This window comes from Melitaea cinxia, chromosome 15 (genome assembly GCF_905220565.1).
Source record: "Melitaea cinxia chromosome 15, ilMelCinx1.1, whole genome shotgun sequence".
Lineage (NCBI taxonomy): Eukaryota > Metazoa > Arthropoda > Insecta > Lepidoptera > Nymphalidae > Melitaea > Melitaea cinxia.
The window spans coordinates 946,158-967,640 of NC_059408.1; the positions used below are offsets into that span (position 1 = coordinate 946,158).

General features: G+C 35.1%; 3 protein-coding genes across 3 annotated transcripts; 2 read left to right on the forward strand and 1 right to left on the reverse strand.

Moving 5' to 3' along the window:
• LOC123660282 (U5 small nuclear ribonucleoprotein 40 kDa protein) lies at window positions 1-6,244 on the forward strand. Its single transcript, XM_045595377.1, has 6 exons — window positions 1-201; window positions 494-620; window positions 924-1,127; window positions 1,426-1,668; window positions 2,879-3,057; window positions 6,006-6,244. Exons 1-6 carry the CDS (start codon window positions 85-87, stop codon window positions 6,183-6,185), a joined length of 1,050 nt encoding a protein of 349 aa, XP_045451333.1. The 5' UTR covers window positions 1-84; the 3' UTR covers window positions 6,186-6,244.
• Window positions 6,245-7,018: 774 nt separating this feature from the next.
• Window positions 7,019-8,203, reverse strand: LOC123660280. Its single transcript, XM_045595375.1, has 2 exons — window positions 7,917-8,203; window positions 7,019-7,741 (listed from the first exon to the last, which is right to left on the reverse strand). Exons 1-2 carry the CDS (start codon window positions 8,008-8,010, stop codon window positions 7,095-7,097), a joined length of 741 nt encoding a protein of 246 aa, XP_045451331.1. The 5' UTR covers window positions 8,011-8,203; the 3' UTR covers window positions 7,019-7,094.
• A 3,662-nt stretch (window positions 8,204-11,865) lies between these two features.
• Window positions 11,866-21,263, forward strand: LOC123660555 (stimulator of interferon genes protein-like). The gene is made up of 7 exons (XM_045595611.1): window positions 11,866-12,121; window positions 14,539-14,580; window positions 14,912-15,150; window positions 16,458-16,718; window positions 18,889-19,057; window positions 20,342-20,455; window positions 21,172-21,263. The coding sequence occupies exons 1-7, from the start codon at window positions 12,052-12,054 to the stop codon at window positions 21,261-21,263; spliced, it is 987 nt and encodes a 328-aa protein (XP_045451567.1). The 5' UTR covers window positions 11,866-12,051.
• The last annotated feature ends 220 nt before the right edge of the window (window positions 21,264-21,483 follow it).

Sequence of the window (21,483 nt, forward strand, 5' to 3'; positions counted from 1 at the left end):
GAACCACAAGTCAAAACAAGCCGCATTTCGCCTATTCAGTAACTGCTGTTTATTTAGATATTTTGTTATAGAATATAAATAAAAATGCCCGAAATGGAGATAAAACGAAAAGGGGAAGAATATTCCGTGGTTCCAGCGAAAAAAACACGCCATGAAATAACAGTTGTCGGTACGAGAGAAAAGGCTGTAGTCACATCCTCGGTAAGATGAATCAAATAACGTAATATTACCGGCTGTTAATACCTAACTATCTTATTCAAAAGTTTCTTACCATTTTACGAAGAAGGATTGAAGCATAAACCATGAGTACTACCTCGAAATGGCAGATATACATGTCCAAAAAAATTGCAAATATTCATCACCATTCTTCATCGCTAGCATAAGATAAACGCTAACTAGCCAACTTTTAATTAAAATTTATAATTCAGTCTTACTAGCCCTAATTCGAACCCACAATATGTTGATTTTATCTCCTAAATTCTTGTATATACAGGTGCCGAGAACATCAAATCTCTACGCACCCATTATGTTACTAGAAGGTCACCAAGGAGAAGTATTCACAGCTAAGTTTCACCCTGAAGGAAAACATTTGGCATCTGCTGGTTTTGATCGACAGATATGTAAGCATTTAAACTTTTACTGATGCTATTTAACTCAAATCAAATTAAAAAATTTACAAGGTGCTTTTATATGTTCATTTTACAGATTAATTATTTATTATTTAATTTGTTTGCGTAATTTTTCTATTTTATTTAATTAAATGGGAATCTACCGCCATAGTACTACACAATCTGTCTGTTTCAGTTAAAATGTCTATTTTTATATTATTTTTATATTATAATATTTATTGATCTAAAAACTCTTCTATCTCTACTTCTTGCAAAAAATAAAATCCTATAAACAATTTTGTATCATTATTTCAGTTCTTTGGAATGTCTATGGGCAATGCGATAATGTTATGGTGATGAAAGGCCATACGGGAGCTATAATGGAGCTATGTTTTTCCCCCGACGGAGCCCATTTGTACACGTGTGCGACGGACAACACCGTGGCCGTGTGGGATGTACCCACTGGTATCAGAATTAAGAAATTGAAGGGACATGCTAGCTTTGTTAATTCTGTATCAGGTATTTCTATTTTTATTTTAGTTCACTTCTTAACGTTTACCAACAATTATAGTAACTTTGTAACAACTACTTAAAGGCTACAAATTCTAATAAAAAATAACAACATTTACAACTCAGTAAATGCAAGGAGACTTGATAACTCAACCAATGAAAAAAAGAGAAAATTTTATCAAAAGGGAGATATTTATGGTACGCGATTAACAAATATTAATTTTATTAAACATAATTATATTGTATACTTTGTAAGTTTTACTTCAATCGTGTGGTCTAAAGCACACTCGTTATTTAATTATTACAGGAGCAAGACGAGGTCCAGAACTCCTAGTATCAGCATCGGATGACAACACAATAAAGTTATGGGATGCGAGGAAGAGGAACCCCGTAGCCTCGTTCGACAGTACATACCCTGTCACATCAGTGCTGTTCAATGATACAGCAGAGAAAATTATATCCGGTGGCATTGATAATGTGATCAAAGTGTGGGATATCAGAAATAATCAGATATCATACAAAATAAAAGGACATACAGATACTGTGACTGGTAGGTCTGTTAATTGTTAACTGACTTATTACAAGGAGGTTCCTAATTTGACTATATTTTTTTTTAATGTTTTCATTATAAATATAACACATTTCAACTTATATACAAATCTAAGATGCAAACGAAATAACAAATAACATTAAAACATTATTAGTTACAAACAAACGGCAAATACACAGTACAACAATAACCAAGTAAATGGGGTTCTCAATTCGACTGTATTTTTTTTGTGTGTACGTTACGCCATAACTTTTTAGTGGGTATAACGATTTTGATGTTTCTTTTTTTTTTTAATTAAAACCTTGTGCATATCAGGTGGTCCCTAATATAACTAAGGCAGTCAAAACTCCTAGGGTACGCTGTATTGACAACAGGTGGTCCTAGTATTGTAAGTGACTATAGACTGCAATGACCGCTTTCCAAACATCAAAGACAAAAATTACTTTATTCAAGTAGGCTGCAAAATCACTTTTGTCGTCAATTTGCAAAAAATAGTTATAATTAATTTTATAGTTAAAAGTGAAGCTACCACCGACGTGGAATGTTGATTCTGATTGAAAGAATGGGCAAGAGACTACAGTTACTCTTTAAAAAAAAACGAGTGTGCTTTAGACCAGACGACTAAATTAAAACTCCTTTAGCAATAGACCTGCACTCTCTTAGATATACGAAACGTAACTGGCTATGAGAGTGAGAGAGAAAGAAAATGTGACCTCGCACCTCTCTCTCTTGCTCCGTTCGCCTCGCCCGATCACACTTTTCGTAACGCTCTCGTCATACATTCACCAGCTTACTCTCTAAGTCAAGCGTGTGTAAAGATTTACTTCAAAATCGTGTTTATTATAAATTAATGCAATCTTCAATGAAAAATATGGAGCAGCTCGACTGGGGTAGTACCTCGACCTTACAGAAGATCACAGCTAAATAATACTGCGTTCAAGCAGTATTGCGTTCCTGTGGTGAGTAAGGTGACCAGAGCTCCTGGGGCGATTGGGGATTGGGTCGGCAACGCGCTTGCGATGCTTCTGGTGTTGCAGGCGTCTATAAGCTACGGTAATCGCTTACCATCAGGTGAGCCGTACGCTTGTTTGCCGACCTAGTGACATAAAAAAAAATACACACATCTTTATCATTATTATAACTCTGAACCAAACAATATGTTTTAGCTGAGAAATTCTTTATATAAACATTTGATTTTTGTTGTGACCAGGTATGGCACTATCATACGACGGTTCATACTTGCTATCAAATTCAATGGACAACACACTGAGGATATGGGACGTGAGGCCGTTCGCACCGTCTGAGAGATGCGTTAAATTGATGTCTGGCCACCAACATAACTTTGAGAAGAATTTACTGAGGTGTGCCTGGTCACCGGATGGATCTAAGGTAACAACCTTAATGTTAATCTATTCATATGAAATAGTTGTATATTTATAGTAATTAACTATTAACTGACTTAATTTAAAGAAAATAAAATGAAAGACATGTAACCGATTTGGAGACTTTAATGTCTCTGCTTAACTACTACAGTCTTGGGCCCAACGGATGTCAGGGGGGCCGACCAGACGCTGAGTTTGTATCTTATTCTATGTACCTTATTCTATGTATCTTAATCTATTTATAATATATAAGGCGGATGGATGAGTCGTAATTATAACTATGTTGTGTGTGTGTGTCAAATAAATGGTAGTGTGTGTAATATTTTTTATTGATTAATTTTTTATGCATAATTTAAAAAAATATATATTAATAATCTGCACTCCTCTATATAAACTATAAGTGTGCGAAATTTCATACTCCGCCGTCCGCGTAATTTTCGTAAAAAGGGATACAAAGTTTTTGCTTCACTTATTAATAAATTACTAGTGGTCGCCCAGCGGTCGAAATTCGACCATAATTAAAACTTTAAAATACAAAAACCCAATAATTGTGTTTGCTCGCAAACGACAAAAAAAAACCGACTTCAATTACATCGACAAGTAATACTACGTAGATTGACGAAAAAATAGTCAAGCAACTACGCGTATCAGATCTCGATAAAATTTATATGTGACCATATGATAAACATCAGCTTTCGATTAAATTAAAAATTATTAAAATCGGTACACCCAGTAAAAAGTTATTACGGATTTTCGAGAGTTTCCCTCGATTTCTCTGGGATCCCATCATCAGATCCTGGTTTCCTTATCACGGTACCAAACTAGGGATATCCCCTTTCCAACAAAAAAAGAATTATCAAAATCGGTACATCCAGTAGAAAGTTATGCGGTATAATAATACAACGTAGGTCGACGAAAAAAGCGTCAAGTAAAAACGCATTATTAGATATAACTCGAAAAGTAGTTGTTAGATCTCAAATAAATTTAAATGGGACCAATTGGCACACACCACCTTTCGATTAAAACAAAATTTGTCGAAATCGGTCTACCCGGTCAAAAGTTCTGATGTAACATACATAAAAAAAAAAATACAGTCGAATTGAGAACCTCCTCCTTTTTTGGAAGTCGGTTAAAAAATAATGAAAATAAATAACCTTTTTTAATTTTTCAATTTCACTACAGACTGACAATCAACAAAATAGCTAGGTAAGCAACTTAACACATTGAACGCCTGGGGGACACCAGTTGGGCCTCACTTGTTTAGTCAATGGGGTCAGTTTAGGAGGGGTACTCCTTATTTACAAAATTTTTATGATAAGATTTTATTGTACTACCATACCCCATTCTTAAAGGTCTTATTTATTTTTTCTTCCACTATAGAACATATTTTTCTAAGACATATTTTTTTATGTTGACTCTGGCTCGGGGTCATGTGGTATCCCCCATGGTGACAACATAGTGTACCCCATGGCCCAAACAGAAAAACTAAAAAATCTAATACTTTTTTTTATTCTAAATACTTTTTTTATAAGAATAGATAGAAATATGACATATATAAATACAAATATTACACCCAGACTAAGGCGTAAATCGAACCCACAACCTATTGAACAGAAAACACTACAAACTGCGCCAACGAGCTAGTCAAATACAATACGACACACAATAAGAGCTAGTCATATAAAATTTGTAATATTGTTTTAATATGTTTCGAATTCATCACTCATCATCATCACTTCAGCCACTCACACATCACTTAATAAAGTCCACTGCTGGACATAGGCCTCCACCAGTCCGCGCCAAAAATGGCGTAAACTCGTGTGTTGCCCATATTCACCACACTGGGCAGGCGGGTTGATGACCGCAGGGCTGGCTTTGTCGCACCGAAGACGCTGCTGCCCATCTTCGGCCTGTGTGTTTCAAAGCCAGCAGTTGGATCGACATCCCACCATCGGTCGGCTTCTTAAGTGCCAAGGTGGTAGTGAAACTGCGTTATCCCTTAGTCGCCTCTTACGACACCCACGGGAAGAGAGGGGCTGGCTATATTCTTACTGCCGTAATCACACAGCAATTTTTCGAATTACAAAGCTATAAACTTGAAAGGAAATGAAGGTAGATCTGTCTCGCTCAACGTCTCTGAGTACTCGGTCTACTGTGGGCTTTAGTGGGCAATGTTGACACAAGTAAACATAATTTATGATATCGACAATTTATTATGACACAGGAATCACTTAACAGATGGGTAACGCAGCACGGAACGCGCTATAGTTATTAGTTAACGAGGGGAAAACGAACTTCATTGCATTCGATGGATACACCATGCGGGTGCCGAATCCATCGTGTGGCAGAGGGAGTAACTCAGAGCAGTGCCAAGACTTGCGACCCAGGTGTAGGTTTAAGCCTTAAACTTTAAGGAGATCCCCTTTGAGATGTACATCAACGCTCACCTTCACTGCTCGAGTTGTCCGCCCTAATATGTAACAATTAATAAAAAGTAAATAAATAAATAAGGCTAACGCTAAGAATATGTCTGCCAATTTTAAGTGTAGCAACCGCTCTGGTGTAGTAGTTTCGTTTGGATGGATCTTTGTATTTGTGTAAATATTTCTTTCCGAATTGGAGGCCTGTCCTTGTGGATCTCCCCAGCGTGCTTCGAAGAGCACGTTAAGCTATCGATCAAAGTTATCATAAATACCTGAAAGCGATCTTTACTCATAGTAGGAATATATCCGCCAATCCGCACTGGAGCAGCGTGGTGGATTAAGCTCCGACCTTCTCCTGCATGAAGAAAGAGGCCTATGTAGTAGGCCTCAGTAGTGGGATTTACAAACTGAATCGGTTTGTAATATTAAATTGTGAAATTTCCTGTCATTGTCTTCATGCGCAGTTGAGAGATATAAAAACTCCTTATAAGCTATGTGAAAATAAAAATTAATATTTTTTCTTAAACTCCAGGTGGCAGCGGGCTCCGCAGATAGATTCCTTTACATCTGGGACACAACTTCCCGTCGTGTGCTATACAAACTACCGGGACACAACGGCTCAGTCAACGACGTCCACTTCCACCGCTCAGAACCAATTGTACTCTCAGCATCTAGCGACAAACAGATATACTTAGGGGAAATAGATAATTGAGATATTGTAATTAGTTTTAATTTTGTGAATAATAAATAAATAAATATTTGTAATTTTTATGAGATTTTTTTTTTCGGGTGAAGCCAACAGATGGCTGGATAACCGTCCAAATGCTGACTTTGAAATACATAGTCCGAAGAAGGCAGCGTCTTCGGTGCCACAAAGCCAGCCATGACTATGGGCAAAACTCATGAGTATGTGCCTAAAATTTCGGATCATAGTTCCGACAGCCCTATTCCTGGCTATTTTGGGGGCGGAATGTTTGGGGCGATCTTGTGGACGCCTATGTCCAGCAGTAGACTGCAATAGGCTGATGTGTATGTCTGTGTATATGAGATTTTTTTTTATCTAAATGTAATTAATGCAAGTGTAACATGTATATTGAGGTAAGGGCACAGCTCTTAAAATCTGGAGCAGCCCGACCAAGGAAGTACATCAAACTTATAGTAGATCTCAGCTAATTAAATACTGCTTTCAAATAGTGTTGTTTCTGTGGTGAGTAAGGTCCAACCAAAGTAACGGTAGGTCCTGGTGACGGTCAAGGGTGACATAGCTCTTGTGACGCCTCTGGTTTTGCAGACATCTATAAACTATGGTAATCACTTACCATCTGGTGGACTGTGTGCTCATTTGCCAACTTAGTTGTATGAAAAAAAATGTGTTGACCAATGTGGCTGATAAAGCTTCTAACTCCTTAAGTAAGGTTTAAATTTAAGGAATAAATAAGCAGGAAAGTTAGACAAATGCATCTAACCAGTCTGTTTCAAATATCTCCCAAAATATGGAGGAAGACCACTTTGTAGATAATGATAAATAAAAATAGAATTCAACATTTGCAACAATCAATTTCATTTACTAACAATCTGACATAATTTTATCCACTTAAAAACTAATAACTATATGAAATATTTACACACAAAGACTCTTAGGAGGAGGAAGTTCGGGTATAAAACCTAATTTAAATTCTAAGCTTTCAAAAGCCTCAAGATCACTTTTGGACAAATCCTCCGCCTTACTATAAACATCTTCATCATTGTTGTTTTCGTCAAAATTCATAGGAACACCAAACGGGTTTGATGTCTGTTTGTCAGATATATGGAAAACATTTTGTTGTGTTTGTTGTGTAAATGGTGAACTATGTTGTAGATTAAATGGATCTCTCGGCAAATTTTGAGCTGCAGTAGCAAATACACTAGCAGCAGTGTCTTTAGACTGATAAATATTTCCGCTTTGAGCAGGGCCAAATATATTTTGAGTTGCTTGAGCAAATATTGATTTAGCTTGATCTGGCCGAGTTTGAAATACATTTCTGGGCTGTGAAGGTTGTCCAAACACACTCTGATTAGCTTGAGCAAATATTGATTTAGCTTGGTTATTCTGAAAACCTCCAGAATTTTGTGGTGGTCCTAATCTATCGAAAACAGATACCCTCATCTGAGGATTTTGTTGAAAAGTCGAATTGTTTGATGCGTTGTTATGTACTGAAGCATTTTGTACTGCACTCCTGAATAATGACGATGCCACATTACTGGAACTTTCATTTTGTGTTTGAGGTGCTGAACAAGAAATAAATATTAAAATAATTTTTCAGTTCTACATATAAATTCCAGAGTTTTCATTTTGTTATTATGTGTTTATAAAATAACAAAAAAATATTTGTATTCGATAAGAGTTTTGTGTAATGATTATCAAATCTTTATTTGATATTGATAAATAAACTAAGAATCTCACCTCGATATGAATATTTTGTACCATAAATATGTTCAAATCTACAACTTTGTCCGTAGCGGCAGTATCCGTTTTGAAAAAACTTACAAACGACCATCTTTACTTATTTTGAGTTTAGTATAACTGAAATTCCATCAAAATCCGTTTATTATCACAATAACATTCATTAACTTCAGTAACAATTATGGTTTATTTTATGTTTTATAAAATATTATATTAAACTATAATAGTAACAAGACAACCATAAGTTTTTTTCCAATCACATTATTGATATTTAAATTCCATAACTAAAAACTAGCATCCTATTGAACATCTGTGAACTCGATTTACTAACTCGAGCTGACTCGACTTGAGCTTCACTCGTTGGGCTTAGCCATAGAGCAACACGGAGGAGAGTAGCCATGTACATGCGTTCCCCTCTGTCAAGGTATAAGTTCAAATGGTTCTACGCCTACAATAAAACTAGTTGCAGCCGCACTGGTCACTAGACTAAATCTAGTTGCGCGATCGAATAAACGTCCTTGAAAAATGCTGAATTGTTCTGTTTTTTCTGCAAAAAGAGATCTGCCACGTCAAATTTACTAAAAGATGTCGTTACCTTTCATATGTAAGTATTTTTTAATTACTTTATTATTGTCTACTTCTTTTAAACCTTTTTTAAACTTAAAAATTACAAATTTTATCGGTCGTGTTGTTTCGGAATTGTTTACTTTAGAGGTACGAAGAATCACGTCGGGGTCACTAGGGAGGATCCTCCGGCCAGACGGGAGTTGATATATAAGAACTCGAAAACAACCGTCGTCGGGGCGTTAGCACGCCAGACACAACACCCGTCTGGTCGGAGGATCCTCCCTTTTCAATGGTGGATGAGGGACTTCACACCATGTTCCTCACACACTACAGACCGTTCCGGCGGGGATCGAACCTGCATCTCCGACTGACCGTGTCGGTGCTCTAGCCAATTAAGCTATGGAACGCTTAAACCGAATAGAAAATCATTACCGTAGTGGCACCAATGACCGACAAGAACCAATAACCGACACTTTATACTTTGATTCAATAAAATAAGAGTAGGAAAACGATTTCTTAATATAGCAAAACTGTACCATAGATAGCACACTTTTGATTGGCTCCCAGTGACTTTTGAGCGATATCCGTCTTTTTTTTGATAATGACGGTGTGACAACTGATTGCGCCTGGAGTACCGGTGAAAATTACAACATTTCTTAGTGAAATCCTTAAGGAAGTGAGTACATTTTTTTTTTATTAATTATACTAATGTAGTCTAACATATTTGGATTTTATGTTTTTCACGGGTTATTATAAGAACTATAAGATCGATTTTTGTTCTAACGAAAGTTTAAGTTTATTTTGATATTAGTATAATGTTGGTGTCGATCACTGGTTTTCATAAACTGACTTTTACCAATAATCGACACAGGTCGATAATAATTTTTTGAAAACATTTTTCATTTGACAAGCGAATATAGTTCTTCTTACTTTGCGTATTTGGTAGATATTTGAAGTAAACTAAACAAAGTCGAGAGACCAGTAATCGACAAGTGTCGATTATTGGGAAATAATGTGTCGATGACTGGTTCTTACAGATGGTTCCGAGAAAAAATTATACTCCCAACCAGTTAGAAAAAACCTTAGAAGCTGTAAAAAAAATGGCGAAAAGATTGCAGTCGCATAGCATTCTTGGCGCGAACTTGTGGAGGCATATGCCCAGCAGTAGACTGCAATAGGCTGAAATGATGATGATGATGAAACTTTTTGATAATTGTTTGTTAATTATATTGACCCTTTTTATTATAATTTACATAAGTCTGTTAGTGTGTAATCTGTGTTTTTTTTTATGCTTAATACACTTCAGAAAGAATAATTGTGTTTGCAGGCAAACGAAGAAAAGCCGACTTCAATTATATCGACAAGTAATACAACGTAGGTAGACGAAAAATTAGTCAAGTAAATACACATTATCAAAGATTACTCAAAAAGTTGTAATCAGATCTCGATGAAATTTAAATGTGACCACATGATAAACATCGGCTTTCGATTAAATTAAAAATCATTAAAATCGGTACACCCAGTAAAAGTTATGCGGATTTTCGAGAGTTTCCCTCGATTTCTCTGGGATCCCATCATCAGATCCTGCTTTCCTTATCATGGCACCAAACTATGGATATCCTTTCCAACAAAAAAAAAGAATTATCAAAATCGGTTCATAAACGACGGAGTTATCCCCGAACATACATAAATAATACGTAATTGGTAACTGTCGATTACTGGGGTGTCGATTACTGGAGATTCGGTGTCGATGATTGGAGATTTATACACTTTTTCCATTTTTAGGATTTTTTTCTCCTATATCCTATTCTTATATCAAGAATATACCTTACCATACTCAATCGTTACTTTTGGTTGAAAGATGACTAAATGACCTTTAATTTCATAAAGAAGTCCACTATCTCCTTAAAGTGTCGACGATTGGTGCCACTACGTTATATCAAAAATTTCGATCTAGCGGATACATCGTCGGAACGGTCGATTTTTGATATTAAAAAATGATGTGATAGTAAAAAATGTAAAGAATTTTACATTAAAGTCATACTTTATTTAACATGATTGACGATTTCATTGATTGAGTAAAGTGCCCTGTGCATATCAAACAACCACAGACTATGAAACAGTTCTTAAAATACAATAAATCGATCATATGATAAAAATAATTTGACATCGTGTAATTATTGTTTCTATAAATTTTATAATTAAGGAAATAAAAATAGTATCTATGACTCTAAGATTTATTATTTGCAACGATTTAAGTCGAAATCTTGGAATTTAATTTCAAACCAAGAGTAAAGAACAATAACTCTGTTCATTCAATTATTTATTTTTTGATAGCTGCCTTAAAATGTACGCGTTAGTGAAATTTTACTTTAAAATTTAGCAAACAGCTTATTTGGCGTTCTCGATGACAGGTTCTTTGAACAATACGAGAAAGACATTTAGAAAAATAAAATCAACGAAAGTCACTTACAAATATTGTTAAAAAACCAGACTAGTGTCATAGAAGCACAGTCTTTTATTTTACGTAGAAATGAATACATAATGAACAAACACTTTGGTGTTATTCAGGATTATATTAAAAATATGTTATTAACTTTGAATGGTGTTCAGTTACATAATAGAAATGAATTGTATATTTTATCTTCTTTTAGCTGTTCAAATAATTATATCAAATATTAAGTGTTCAACAAAATTTGATTAATACTGTAACCGATATTTGACATTTAATATGTATCTATTTTATTTTAATCCGTGTCTTCTCTTATTTCCTTTTTGGAGTGGGAAGTATGTACAGAGTATATACATACATACTCTGTCCATTCAATTTATTTCAATATATATATTTTTATGTTCTTTGTCTACTAAGCGTTTCATATACATTGTGTATTGACGTGTATTAATATGAATAAACTAGCGTAAAAACAGCACTCGTGGAGTAAAGTCATTTCGCACCTTAACTCCTCCTATATTATTGTATATATATTATATATATATATATATATATATATATATATATATATATATATATATATATATATATTGTATATATATATTGTATATATGTGTTATACGTGTACAAACAGTTCCGTACAGGCGCGGTTAATAAAATCTAAATCAAGTTTATTTTAAGAGTTATGAGTACTTACTTACTTAGTTATACTACTTATTTATTTAACAAATCAACTAATAAACGAATAATTAATATTTTTAGACTAAAATATTTCTCTAAGTCGATTGAAAATTTTTCTTAAATAAAATCGATTATTGTTTCAAATCGAATTGGTAACGTCAACGTGTGAGGGAGTAACTTATAATTTGAAATTTTCTTAAACTGTCAAGTGTCAACAACGACAACAACAAAACAACAATAAATAAATGGACAATATTGGACAATGCGGTGTAATAATTTTAAAATTTTTAGGTTATGACAAACAAACTTAATAAGAAATTATATAGAGTGATAAGTAGTGATCATAATGGAAATATATGTAAAATTACCAAAAGTAATATTATTGTTTTGATGGAATAAGTTACAATTGTGAAACACTAAAATATTTTTTTCAAAATGGCATTAAAAAATGATCAACTTTATATCTACGTGTTACAAATTCTGTTCGCTTGTGGATTAGCATTTGGTATGTTATTCAACTATCAATTGTTACATTAAATTTAGCCAAATTAAAGAAATAGACAAATAGTATAATACATAGATATAGCAGAAAAATAATGGGCTGTACATAAGAGATATTTAGTATAAAAATCATGGCTGAGGATATTCGGGCACTAGCGTGACTCTAGTGGTAATCTAGCGTGACTGGTACTTCTCAAAAAAAAAAAAAACTAACCTAACCTCAAAATTGAACCGTTCATCGACATAATTTCGTAATTTCGTTCCGTGACGTCTCCGGCTTCTAAAGAACACTAGGGGTAAAACAGACCCAGAATAGATTTCAAATTGTATCTACTTCGTGCCAGTCACACTAGTCACGCTAAATTACTGCTGGAGTCACTCTAGTATCCAAATATCCTTATCATAGAATCATATCATTCATGTTTTCATTAAATTAATAGAAGCATGACTAGTGCTTATTTATTTTTATTAATAAATATTAATACAGATATTTTTTTAAATTCTTCAAAAAATTATACTTGTAATGTCCATTTATAATGTTTCTTTTTTCTTGTTTTTAATATTATTTTGACTAGTATAAGCTTATATACATCATACCAACCATAAGATTTTTAAGACTTTTTACATTAAGTATATTTTGTTTACATTTTACTGGTGTATGTAATATTTTATTTTTATATGTTATATAACTAAATACAGTAATACTAAGTAATACCAAATACAGACTACAAAAAAAAAACTGGTTTTAGGGTTTTTTTTTTGTCTATTTGTTCCCACGTCAAGAGAAATCGTAGATGTCTAACATTTAAACACAGTGTAAGTAACTTTTTACCCAAGCGTAAGTTACATCATCCTGTTAAGTTAGGGCACGGAAAGAAAAATCTTTTTCAAAATTTACACCTCAATGGAACCTCACTCTTACAAGAAATTAGAATTAGTAGATTTTTTTTCCTATAGCGTAGAGTGGGTAGAGTTCCTCAGAAGGGTTGGTGCTAGAATATGCAATATATTTGCAGTTTTTCCGATATTGCAGTCATCTACAGGCTATTGTAACTTCTAACTATCAGGTGGCTGTACGGTTGTTTGCTGCCCGTAGTTCCAAAAAATTATTGAAAATAAAAATTATTTTCAACCTATAAATCCAGCAATTGTAATTTATATACTCAAGGTAAGATATACCTTAAAAAATATCCTCCTGCTAATAAACTCGCTGATAAATTGTACTTCACAGTCTGTAAATGTTTTTAAATGTGTTTATTGTTTCAAATGTAGTTGTGGTGTACAATAAAGTATAAATAATAAACTACCATCAACCTTAAATTTCTTTTATTAATAATATAATACAGGATGTAATATTATAACTATGTAGACTGGCAGTCAATAAAAAAATGTGAACAGTACTCCTTTATCATTTCTTAGAAGTATGTTTATGAACGCTCCCTTTGAGTTGCAGTGTTCCTCAGTTGTATGTTGTAAACAAACTGACTTTATAACAATACTTGTTTGTACTAGTAAAATGAATAAGGGCCTGTTTCACCAGTTGTGCTATCCAACTGATAAAATTTTATGATTACGCTATTCTTTTTTTACCATCGAATTCCACTATTTTGATCTCATATTGTGAAATTAATTTGAATTAATTAATTAACAATTGTGATTCTAAATTTGTAGTTTCCTTTTTTAGTTTGTAATGGCCTGTTCTACCTGCTGCTCTTAAAGTCTATTCGTAACTTATTTGGATAAACTTTATCCGACTCTCACTACAGCGTATCACAGTCCACTGCTGGACATAGGCCTCCCCAAGCACCAAACATTCAGATTTTCCGCAATCCTCATCCAGCCTACACCGGCAATCTTACATAGATCGTCGGTCCAACGGGCCGGAGGATGTCCCACACTGCGTTTGTCAACACGCGGTCTCCACTCTAGGACACTGCTCCAGCGGTTTTACGACACAGGTGATCAGGCCACTGCCACTTCAACTTGCTAATTCTGTGGACTATGTCAGTTACTTTCGTTTCATTTCTGATCCTATCTTTGAGTCAGACCCCAAGCATTGCCCGTTCCATTGCACGTTGAGGGATTTTAAATTTGTGGACTAGTACCCTCCTCGAACTTTATTATAATCCACAATCGGTGGAACCGGCCAATAGAGTCGTAAGCGTAGGAGTGCAATGTTTTGTTTATCTTTATGTTTCTTGGGAGTGTTTATAATTCATCGTTTATGTAAGCAAACGTATTAGTGCAGAGTGCTTAGTTCCTTTCCTAGTAATCGTTGTTTAGGCGTTTGTTAATAAAACAATTCAAAGATTCACTAGCTAGTAACTCAGTACTGTAATAGTCACTCGCAAGTCAGGACCATTTCTGTATGCAGAGCCGCAACTATGTCAGAAGAAATTATTTCTTGTTTTTCATTTCTAGGTTCAAATTTTGAAACTATGCACAAATGGCCGACGATAATATGTGAGTTTTTATTATTTTTTATATATGTTGAACTTTTTTTTTCGTTGTTTTTTCTTGTTTAAGAGAGAATTCTTATTTTTTAATTTATAGTAACAGAAGGACACTGATAGTTATTTTAGTTTTTTATAAAATAACTAGCTTATTTTGGTCGTACCAACTCAGAAACCTTTGTTGACTCATGCACAACACTTTGCTGAAGATCATGACATGATCAAATGCATAGTTTACGATTCTATAAAGGACATACAGACAAACATTCATTATATATATATTTATGAAATTTATTATATAACTTCTATTTATTATAACATTTTTGTTTATTTGTTTTCAGGCCGCTTTTTCGTTTACGTAATATTAACAAAATCGTTGCAAGGGTTAAGTTACCTGGCCTACAATAATTTTCAAAAAGGAAATAAATTAGATGTACTCAAGGAGATTCATCAGTGCAAGATATACTTAATCATATTCACGGCATCCGTGGCTTATTTAATTTACACAAAGGAAAGAATTCTCGGCGAGGACTTTGTTTTGCTGTTCTTCGTTATCCTCGTCACGAGGTATCCTGAAATGGTAAGGGGTAATGATATAAATTTTTTATACAACTAGGTCGGCAAACAAGCGTAAGGGTCACCGGTCACTTGACGGTAAGCGATTACGTCGTACAAGCGTGTGTGGCCTAAAATATGAAATGTTCCAAAGCCTATGAAATCTTTTTCAATATAGCTCTATGTTCTTGCCCCCAGTGTTGTCATACTTATTACAATGTTTTAATATTAATAATTATATTAATTTTTTTTTTTTTAATTTAAATGTATTAAATATATTTAAGACGCCGCGTTGGCGCAACGGTCACAGCCATGGATTGTACCTATTGCGCTGGCGGTTGCGGGTTCGATCCCCACACATGACAAACATTTGTATTGGCCATACAGGTGTTTGCCGTGGTCTGGGTGTTTGTGCAGTCCTTGTGGGTCTCCCCACCGTGCCTCGGAGAGCACGTTAAGCCGTCGGTCCCGGTTGTTATCATGTACACCTGATAGCGATCGTTACTCATAGTAGGGAATATATCCGCCAACCCGCATTGGAGCAGCGTGGTGGATTAAGCTCTGATCCTTCTCCTACATAGGGAAAGAGGCCTATGCCCAGTAGTGGGATATTACAGGCTGAAGCGTAAATATTTTTAAGACTACTTTTAATATAATCTAGCTATATTTCGCGGTTTCATCCACGCGATCTACCCAAAAATAGAAAATAATTTCATTAAAGTCCCCAAAATTATCGCGTTTACCAACCTATCTTTAACTTTATAATTTCCTAAATGAGTGTCTGTAACCAGTCATCGAAAAGACTCAATACCACGAGTATATTCTATACTAATAAGAAAATATAAAATATAAAAATAAGAATATATAAAATAAAGCTGAAAAGTTTGTTTGAAGGTGCCAATCTACTACTACTAATTCGAATTGAAAAATTAATTTTGTGTTGAATAGCCAATTTATCTGCGATAACTTAAAAATAAATAAATAAATATCACATAACATACACATCCGGTCATCTGTTCCTGTGGTAAGCAACTTAATGCTTGTTTTATAAGTAACAGCCGATTGATATCACTAAATATATGTTTTTTGATAAATATACATAGTAATAATACACACATATATATATATATATATATAATATACAATATAAATAAATACAAAATATTATACCCATAATTAGACCAGAATCGAACCCACAAACCAGCGGAACAGAAAGCAGGGCCAATACAAAGTGCGCCAACGGGCTTATAAGATACATAATATTAATTTGAAGTAGATTTTTTCACATGTATATGAAATGAAATTAGTATTGATATGATATTATTAATACAGGAGCAGGAATCTAAAACAATCAACTACGGAGTGGGAATGGCGTGCAGCTACTTCGAGGGATACCTTGCCCACATCATTCCCAGCGATGGGGCTAGGTTCGTGGGCTTCGAAGAGAACATCAACATATACGAAGCGAAGCAGGGCGTCGTTTTCCCAGTGAAACGACTCTTCATCGTGATAACTAAGTCGCTGTACTGCCCGCCTGATCTTAAACAATTTAATAAGAAAAACAAGAAAATACCGTATCTCGAAGCTTGTCAGGTAAGTCTAGTTTTAGATTCCACTATTTATTTATTTATTTACACTTTATTTATACTTTATTGTACATTACAAATATATTACAAACCAAGCATAAAGATAGTTAGAGACAGTGAAGTACAATGGGCGGACTTATGGCGTAATTAGCCATTCATTCCAGACAACCCAGAAGTAAAAAGGAAACTTATTAACTAAATTAACTATTTATATTTTCGTTATTTATATTAAAAGTATTATTAGCAAGCAGTTTTAAATGTTAGTATTTTTTTTTGAAGTAAAACTTTACGCACAGTCGACTTGTGATAGGGAGTAAGCTGGTGAATGCGTGACGAGAGCGTTACGAAAAGTGTGGTCGTGAAGTTGAGAGGCAGATACAAGTTGATGGACCTAAAGAAGTTTTACTTTAATCGTGTGGTCTAAAAAATAAGTCTGTAAAATCACAATGCTGGACAAAGTTTGTCACTCAAACCCTGCTTGATTTTTTAGTCTAGCTTATGAACGAGTACGACTACTGTCTAATCAAATTAATCGAGCCAATCGAATAGATAACGGCGATAGTATTATTAAATTTTAGTAATGGTTTTGATATGTGCTTGATGTCTTTTAGAGTTACTGTCGAGTTTCTTGCCGATTCTTCTCTGCTGAAACTACATTCTAAATCGATGTTGGCTTCATTTTTAACTATAATTAATACATTAAAACTAATATTATTTTAATTTGTAAAATGGTGACTCACAGGTGCTTTGGAAGCCGATTTGAATAAAATATTTTTTTGATTTGATTGTTCGCTTTGCTGTTCTAATTTTCCAAATGCAATCTATCATATCTGCAAAAGTAATTTTCCTTAACGCCTAAACGGGTTGGTAACGTTTAACACTTCAGAATTCTCGCTCGGATTGTTAAGCCGGCGTTTCGCAAGGTGGCATATTTTCTCCCCTCTTGTTGTCTGTTTTTATGAACACTACATTTCATTACATCTATTCTCTATCATTTGTATTCAGATAACCTTTAAGTATACATAATAAAAATTTCATTTCATAAAAAGTTTTTATGATTTCGTGGCTACACTTATACGGCATATCGCGTTTGTCATGTTGAAACCACTGATATTTCGGCGATGCTACAGATGCAATGGTAGTATCAGTATGACGTCTGCAACGAAATATCTGGAATGTAATGGAAATATCTTTCAGAATGAGACTTTCAGAATGACGATCGCGATAAGTCGCGTTGCGTGTATAAGTAAACTGATTAATAACAACATGAAAAATATTACTAATTCTTCTAATTCCTTTGTTACAAGTAAATCCATAAAAAACTCGAGCGTTTATTGGTGGCATCAATCAATGACGTCACGTATCTCTTTTAAGGGTCTACCGACCGTAAACTTTGACGGAGTTGATGTACCGCTAAGTGCTAGTACTTTAGGAATTACTTCTGATCAGTATCTCTCTTTCGCTCAACGGTAAGTGTAATAAATAAATTAAAGAAACGCTCGATTACGCGGATACCTCTTATCTTGATCTTCAAAGTTATCCTATTCTTTATAGTATTCTGCTTAATTGTCCATTATGGCGACCGACGGAAGTCTTTTTGAAAACAATTTCTATTTATTTTTCATTTGAAAATAATCAATCAATTTAATTGAAAAATAATTAAGTTGATGAGTATAATTTAATTGTTCCCGCATTCCATGCATTCTTCCATTGTAAGCTGAATTCTTTTGTTATGGCATAGTAACTCGAGTAACGGTGATGTTTTAACGGAAGTCATCCGAGCTTTGAGCGGTACTGAGAAACATGAACGAATTTCTCTAGTCGAAATATTGATGTAGAGGTTTTGCAGAAGGTCAAATTTAATGATCAGTTGTTCTGGTAAGTGTGGATAGCATGTATCCGCATACTTCATGATTGAAAGCAATAGTAGCGATATTTTAGTCTAGATGGGTTGAAATTTTTTTTGGTTGCCAAAATTCATCGACTAATTGCGCAATTTATAGACCCCAAGAAAAAAAACTGTATCAAAAATAACCTCACTGTCAACAATAACCGCTCTGCCATTAATAACCCCTTTGTCAACAATAACCCCTCTGTCAACAATAACCCCTCTGTTAACAATAACCCATCTGTCAACAATAACCAAATAGTGTATCGTTCACGTTTATCGTGTGTAGTCGCTGGAGGACGTTGAGAAGGACGTGGCGGGCGTCAAGAACCGCACATATCGTAACTCTGCATATAAGATCTACCGACCTGGTCTACCGCCCGTCTACCTCACCGCCGAGTGCGCCACGCCGCTTCACACACTGCACCGCGTGCTTGAGAAGAAAGCGCTCTATGAAGGTTTAAATAGTATAAATACATAGTATATATAAATTTAACTGAGGTACGGTCAGCAGGAAATTTCCTAAACATTTTTTAATATATAAAAAATCGACCGTTCCGGCGGGAATCGAACCTGCATCTCCGACTGACCGTGTCGGCGCTCTAGCCAATTAAGCTATGGAACAATGTACCCGCTAGATCGTAATTTTTGATATGGTGATTTTATATTCGGTTTAAGTGAACCGTGGCGCCGTCTATAGTTAGTTCTTTACAGAAACCCGTAACTATTCAAAGTTTCATATTACAATGAAAATCTTTGACAGGAGATGACACCATGCTATTTTTAATTTGTACGATTTTATTTTTGTGTTACCCACACATTAGAAAATTCTAAACATTTTTTAATATCATATCAAAAATCGACCGTTCCAGCGGGGATCGAACCTGCATCTCTGACTGACCGTGTCGGTGCTCGAGCCAATTAAGCTATGGAACGATGTACCCGTTAAATCGTAATTTTTGATGTGATGATTTCATATTCGGTTTAAGCGAAGCTGACTGAAGCGACTGGGATAGTACATCGAACTTAAAGAAGATCGGCGTTGGAAACGGTGTTGTTTTCCTGCTGGTGAGTAAGGTGACCAGAGCTCCTGGGGAATTAGGAATAGGGTGGACAATGCGCTTGCGATGCTTGTGGTGTTTCAGGCGTCTATAAGCTACGGTAATCTCTTACCATCAGGTGAGCCGTACGCTTGTTTGCTGACCTACTTATATATTAAAAAAAACTCATACAATATTAACCACAGGAACATCACACTACCTGAGGGAGCAGTGCTATTTGGCTGTGATCTTCTGTATGGTTGTGGTGTTCTTCCTCTGTCGGGTTGCTTGATATTTATAGCAAGATATTTCTTGCTGTACCCCACCCGATGCGGACGACATACATTGATTACTACTTTAAGGAAAATAAATTCTCAGCACTCTTCCCTTCCAGCCTAGATGTTACGGTCTGAATATGAAGTCATTGGCAGGAAGATGTCTGTTATTTTTATTGTAAACCTTCGGGGCTGCCGGTTTTGCCAAATGTAGCCAAATGTGTCACGCACGATTATCAACCCTTAATCAACCTTTGCCCCTCCTCTCTCCTCTCTCTAGCTCTGGCTACCTTATCAACCACGATGACAGAACACTACTTGAGAACAATATTGTGTGGCTGTGATCTTCCGTACGGTAGTGTTTCCCCTATCGGGCCGCTCGAAATTTAGACATTTCCAATATATAGCAAATAATATATGTTACCAGAACTGTCGGACGTAGACCCCCAAGAGATAGTATCTGACTTCTGCGAAATGCTCCGCAAGGTGATCAAGAAGTCTCCAGACTGTCAGGACAAGTGTGAATTAGTCTATTATGATGGTAAGTTCTCAATTAGTTTGTACAGTGATTGATCGTAAACAAAAATGTCTTAGACCCCTGTACGATGCGCAAACCAATCCCCACTTCGCTGTCGAGCGATATCCGAAGCCCATGCGATTCATGTATAATTTTAATTATTAAAAAAAAAAAAAAACTTAGAGAACTAAAGAAATCATTCTTGTGTTATAAGTAACGAATGCTATTAGTACTGGTGGTAGCAATTTTGTCATATATAAAGTCATAAAGTCAACGAAATTATTATTTTTTAGTTGAGGTTATAATAATTAGTCAGTACCAAAGGTTTAACGTTTGCTGTGTGGCTACGGCACTAAAGAATTTAGCCACCCCCTCTCTTCCCGTGGGTGTCGTAAGAGGCGACTAAGGGATAACAAGGTTCCACAACCACCTTGGAACTTAAGAAGCCGACCGATGGCGGGATAACCATCCAATTACTGGCTTTGAAATACACAGGCCGAAGACGGGCAGCAGCGTCTTCGGTGCGACAAAGCCAGTACTGCGGTCACCAACCCGCCTGCCCAGCGTGGTGACTATGGGCAAAATACATGACTTCACGTTATTTTTGGCGTAAACTTGTGGAGGCCTATGTCCAGCAGTGGACTGTATAGGCTGTAATGATGAAAGGTTTAACGCCCCTGAACCAAAGATAAAAAAAAACCAATCACGACGAGCATTTATTTTCATGTTTTCAGACAAAGATCCTAGTCAAAATTTAGCTGACGTACTACTCGCCAAGATAAAGGATATTGAACCGGATTTTGAAAATATCATCACAAGCGAAGCTCAGTGAATTACATTCAATATTTTTAAATATATATATTTTTATAAGATAAATATTGCGTCTACACAGGGTGTTATTTAATACATTAAAGGCCAGTTACACCGCTTGTGGATAATTTTTTTATCACGCACATAAGTTTTGAATATAATTTAAAAGCAGGAGGTAAAACAGGAACAGGTGATTGGGACTTGTTTTTCCTCAATAAACTACAACTTGTAGATTCATATTT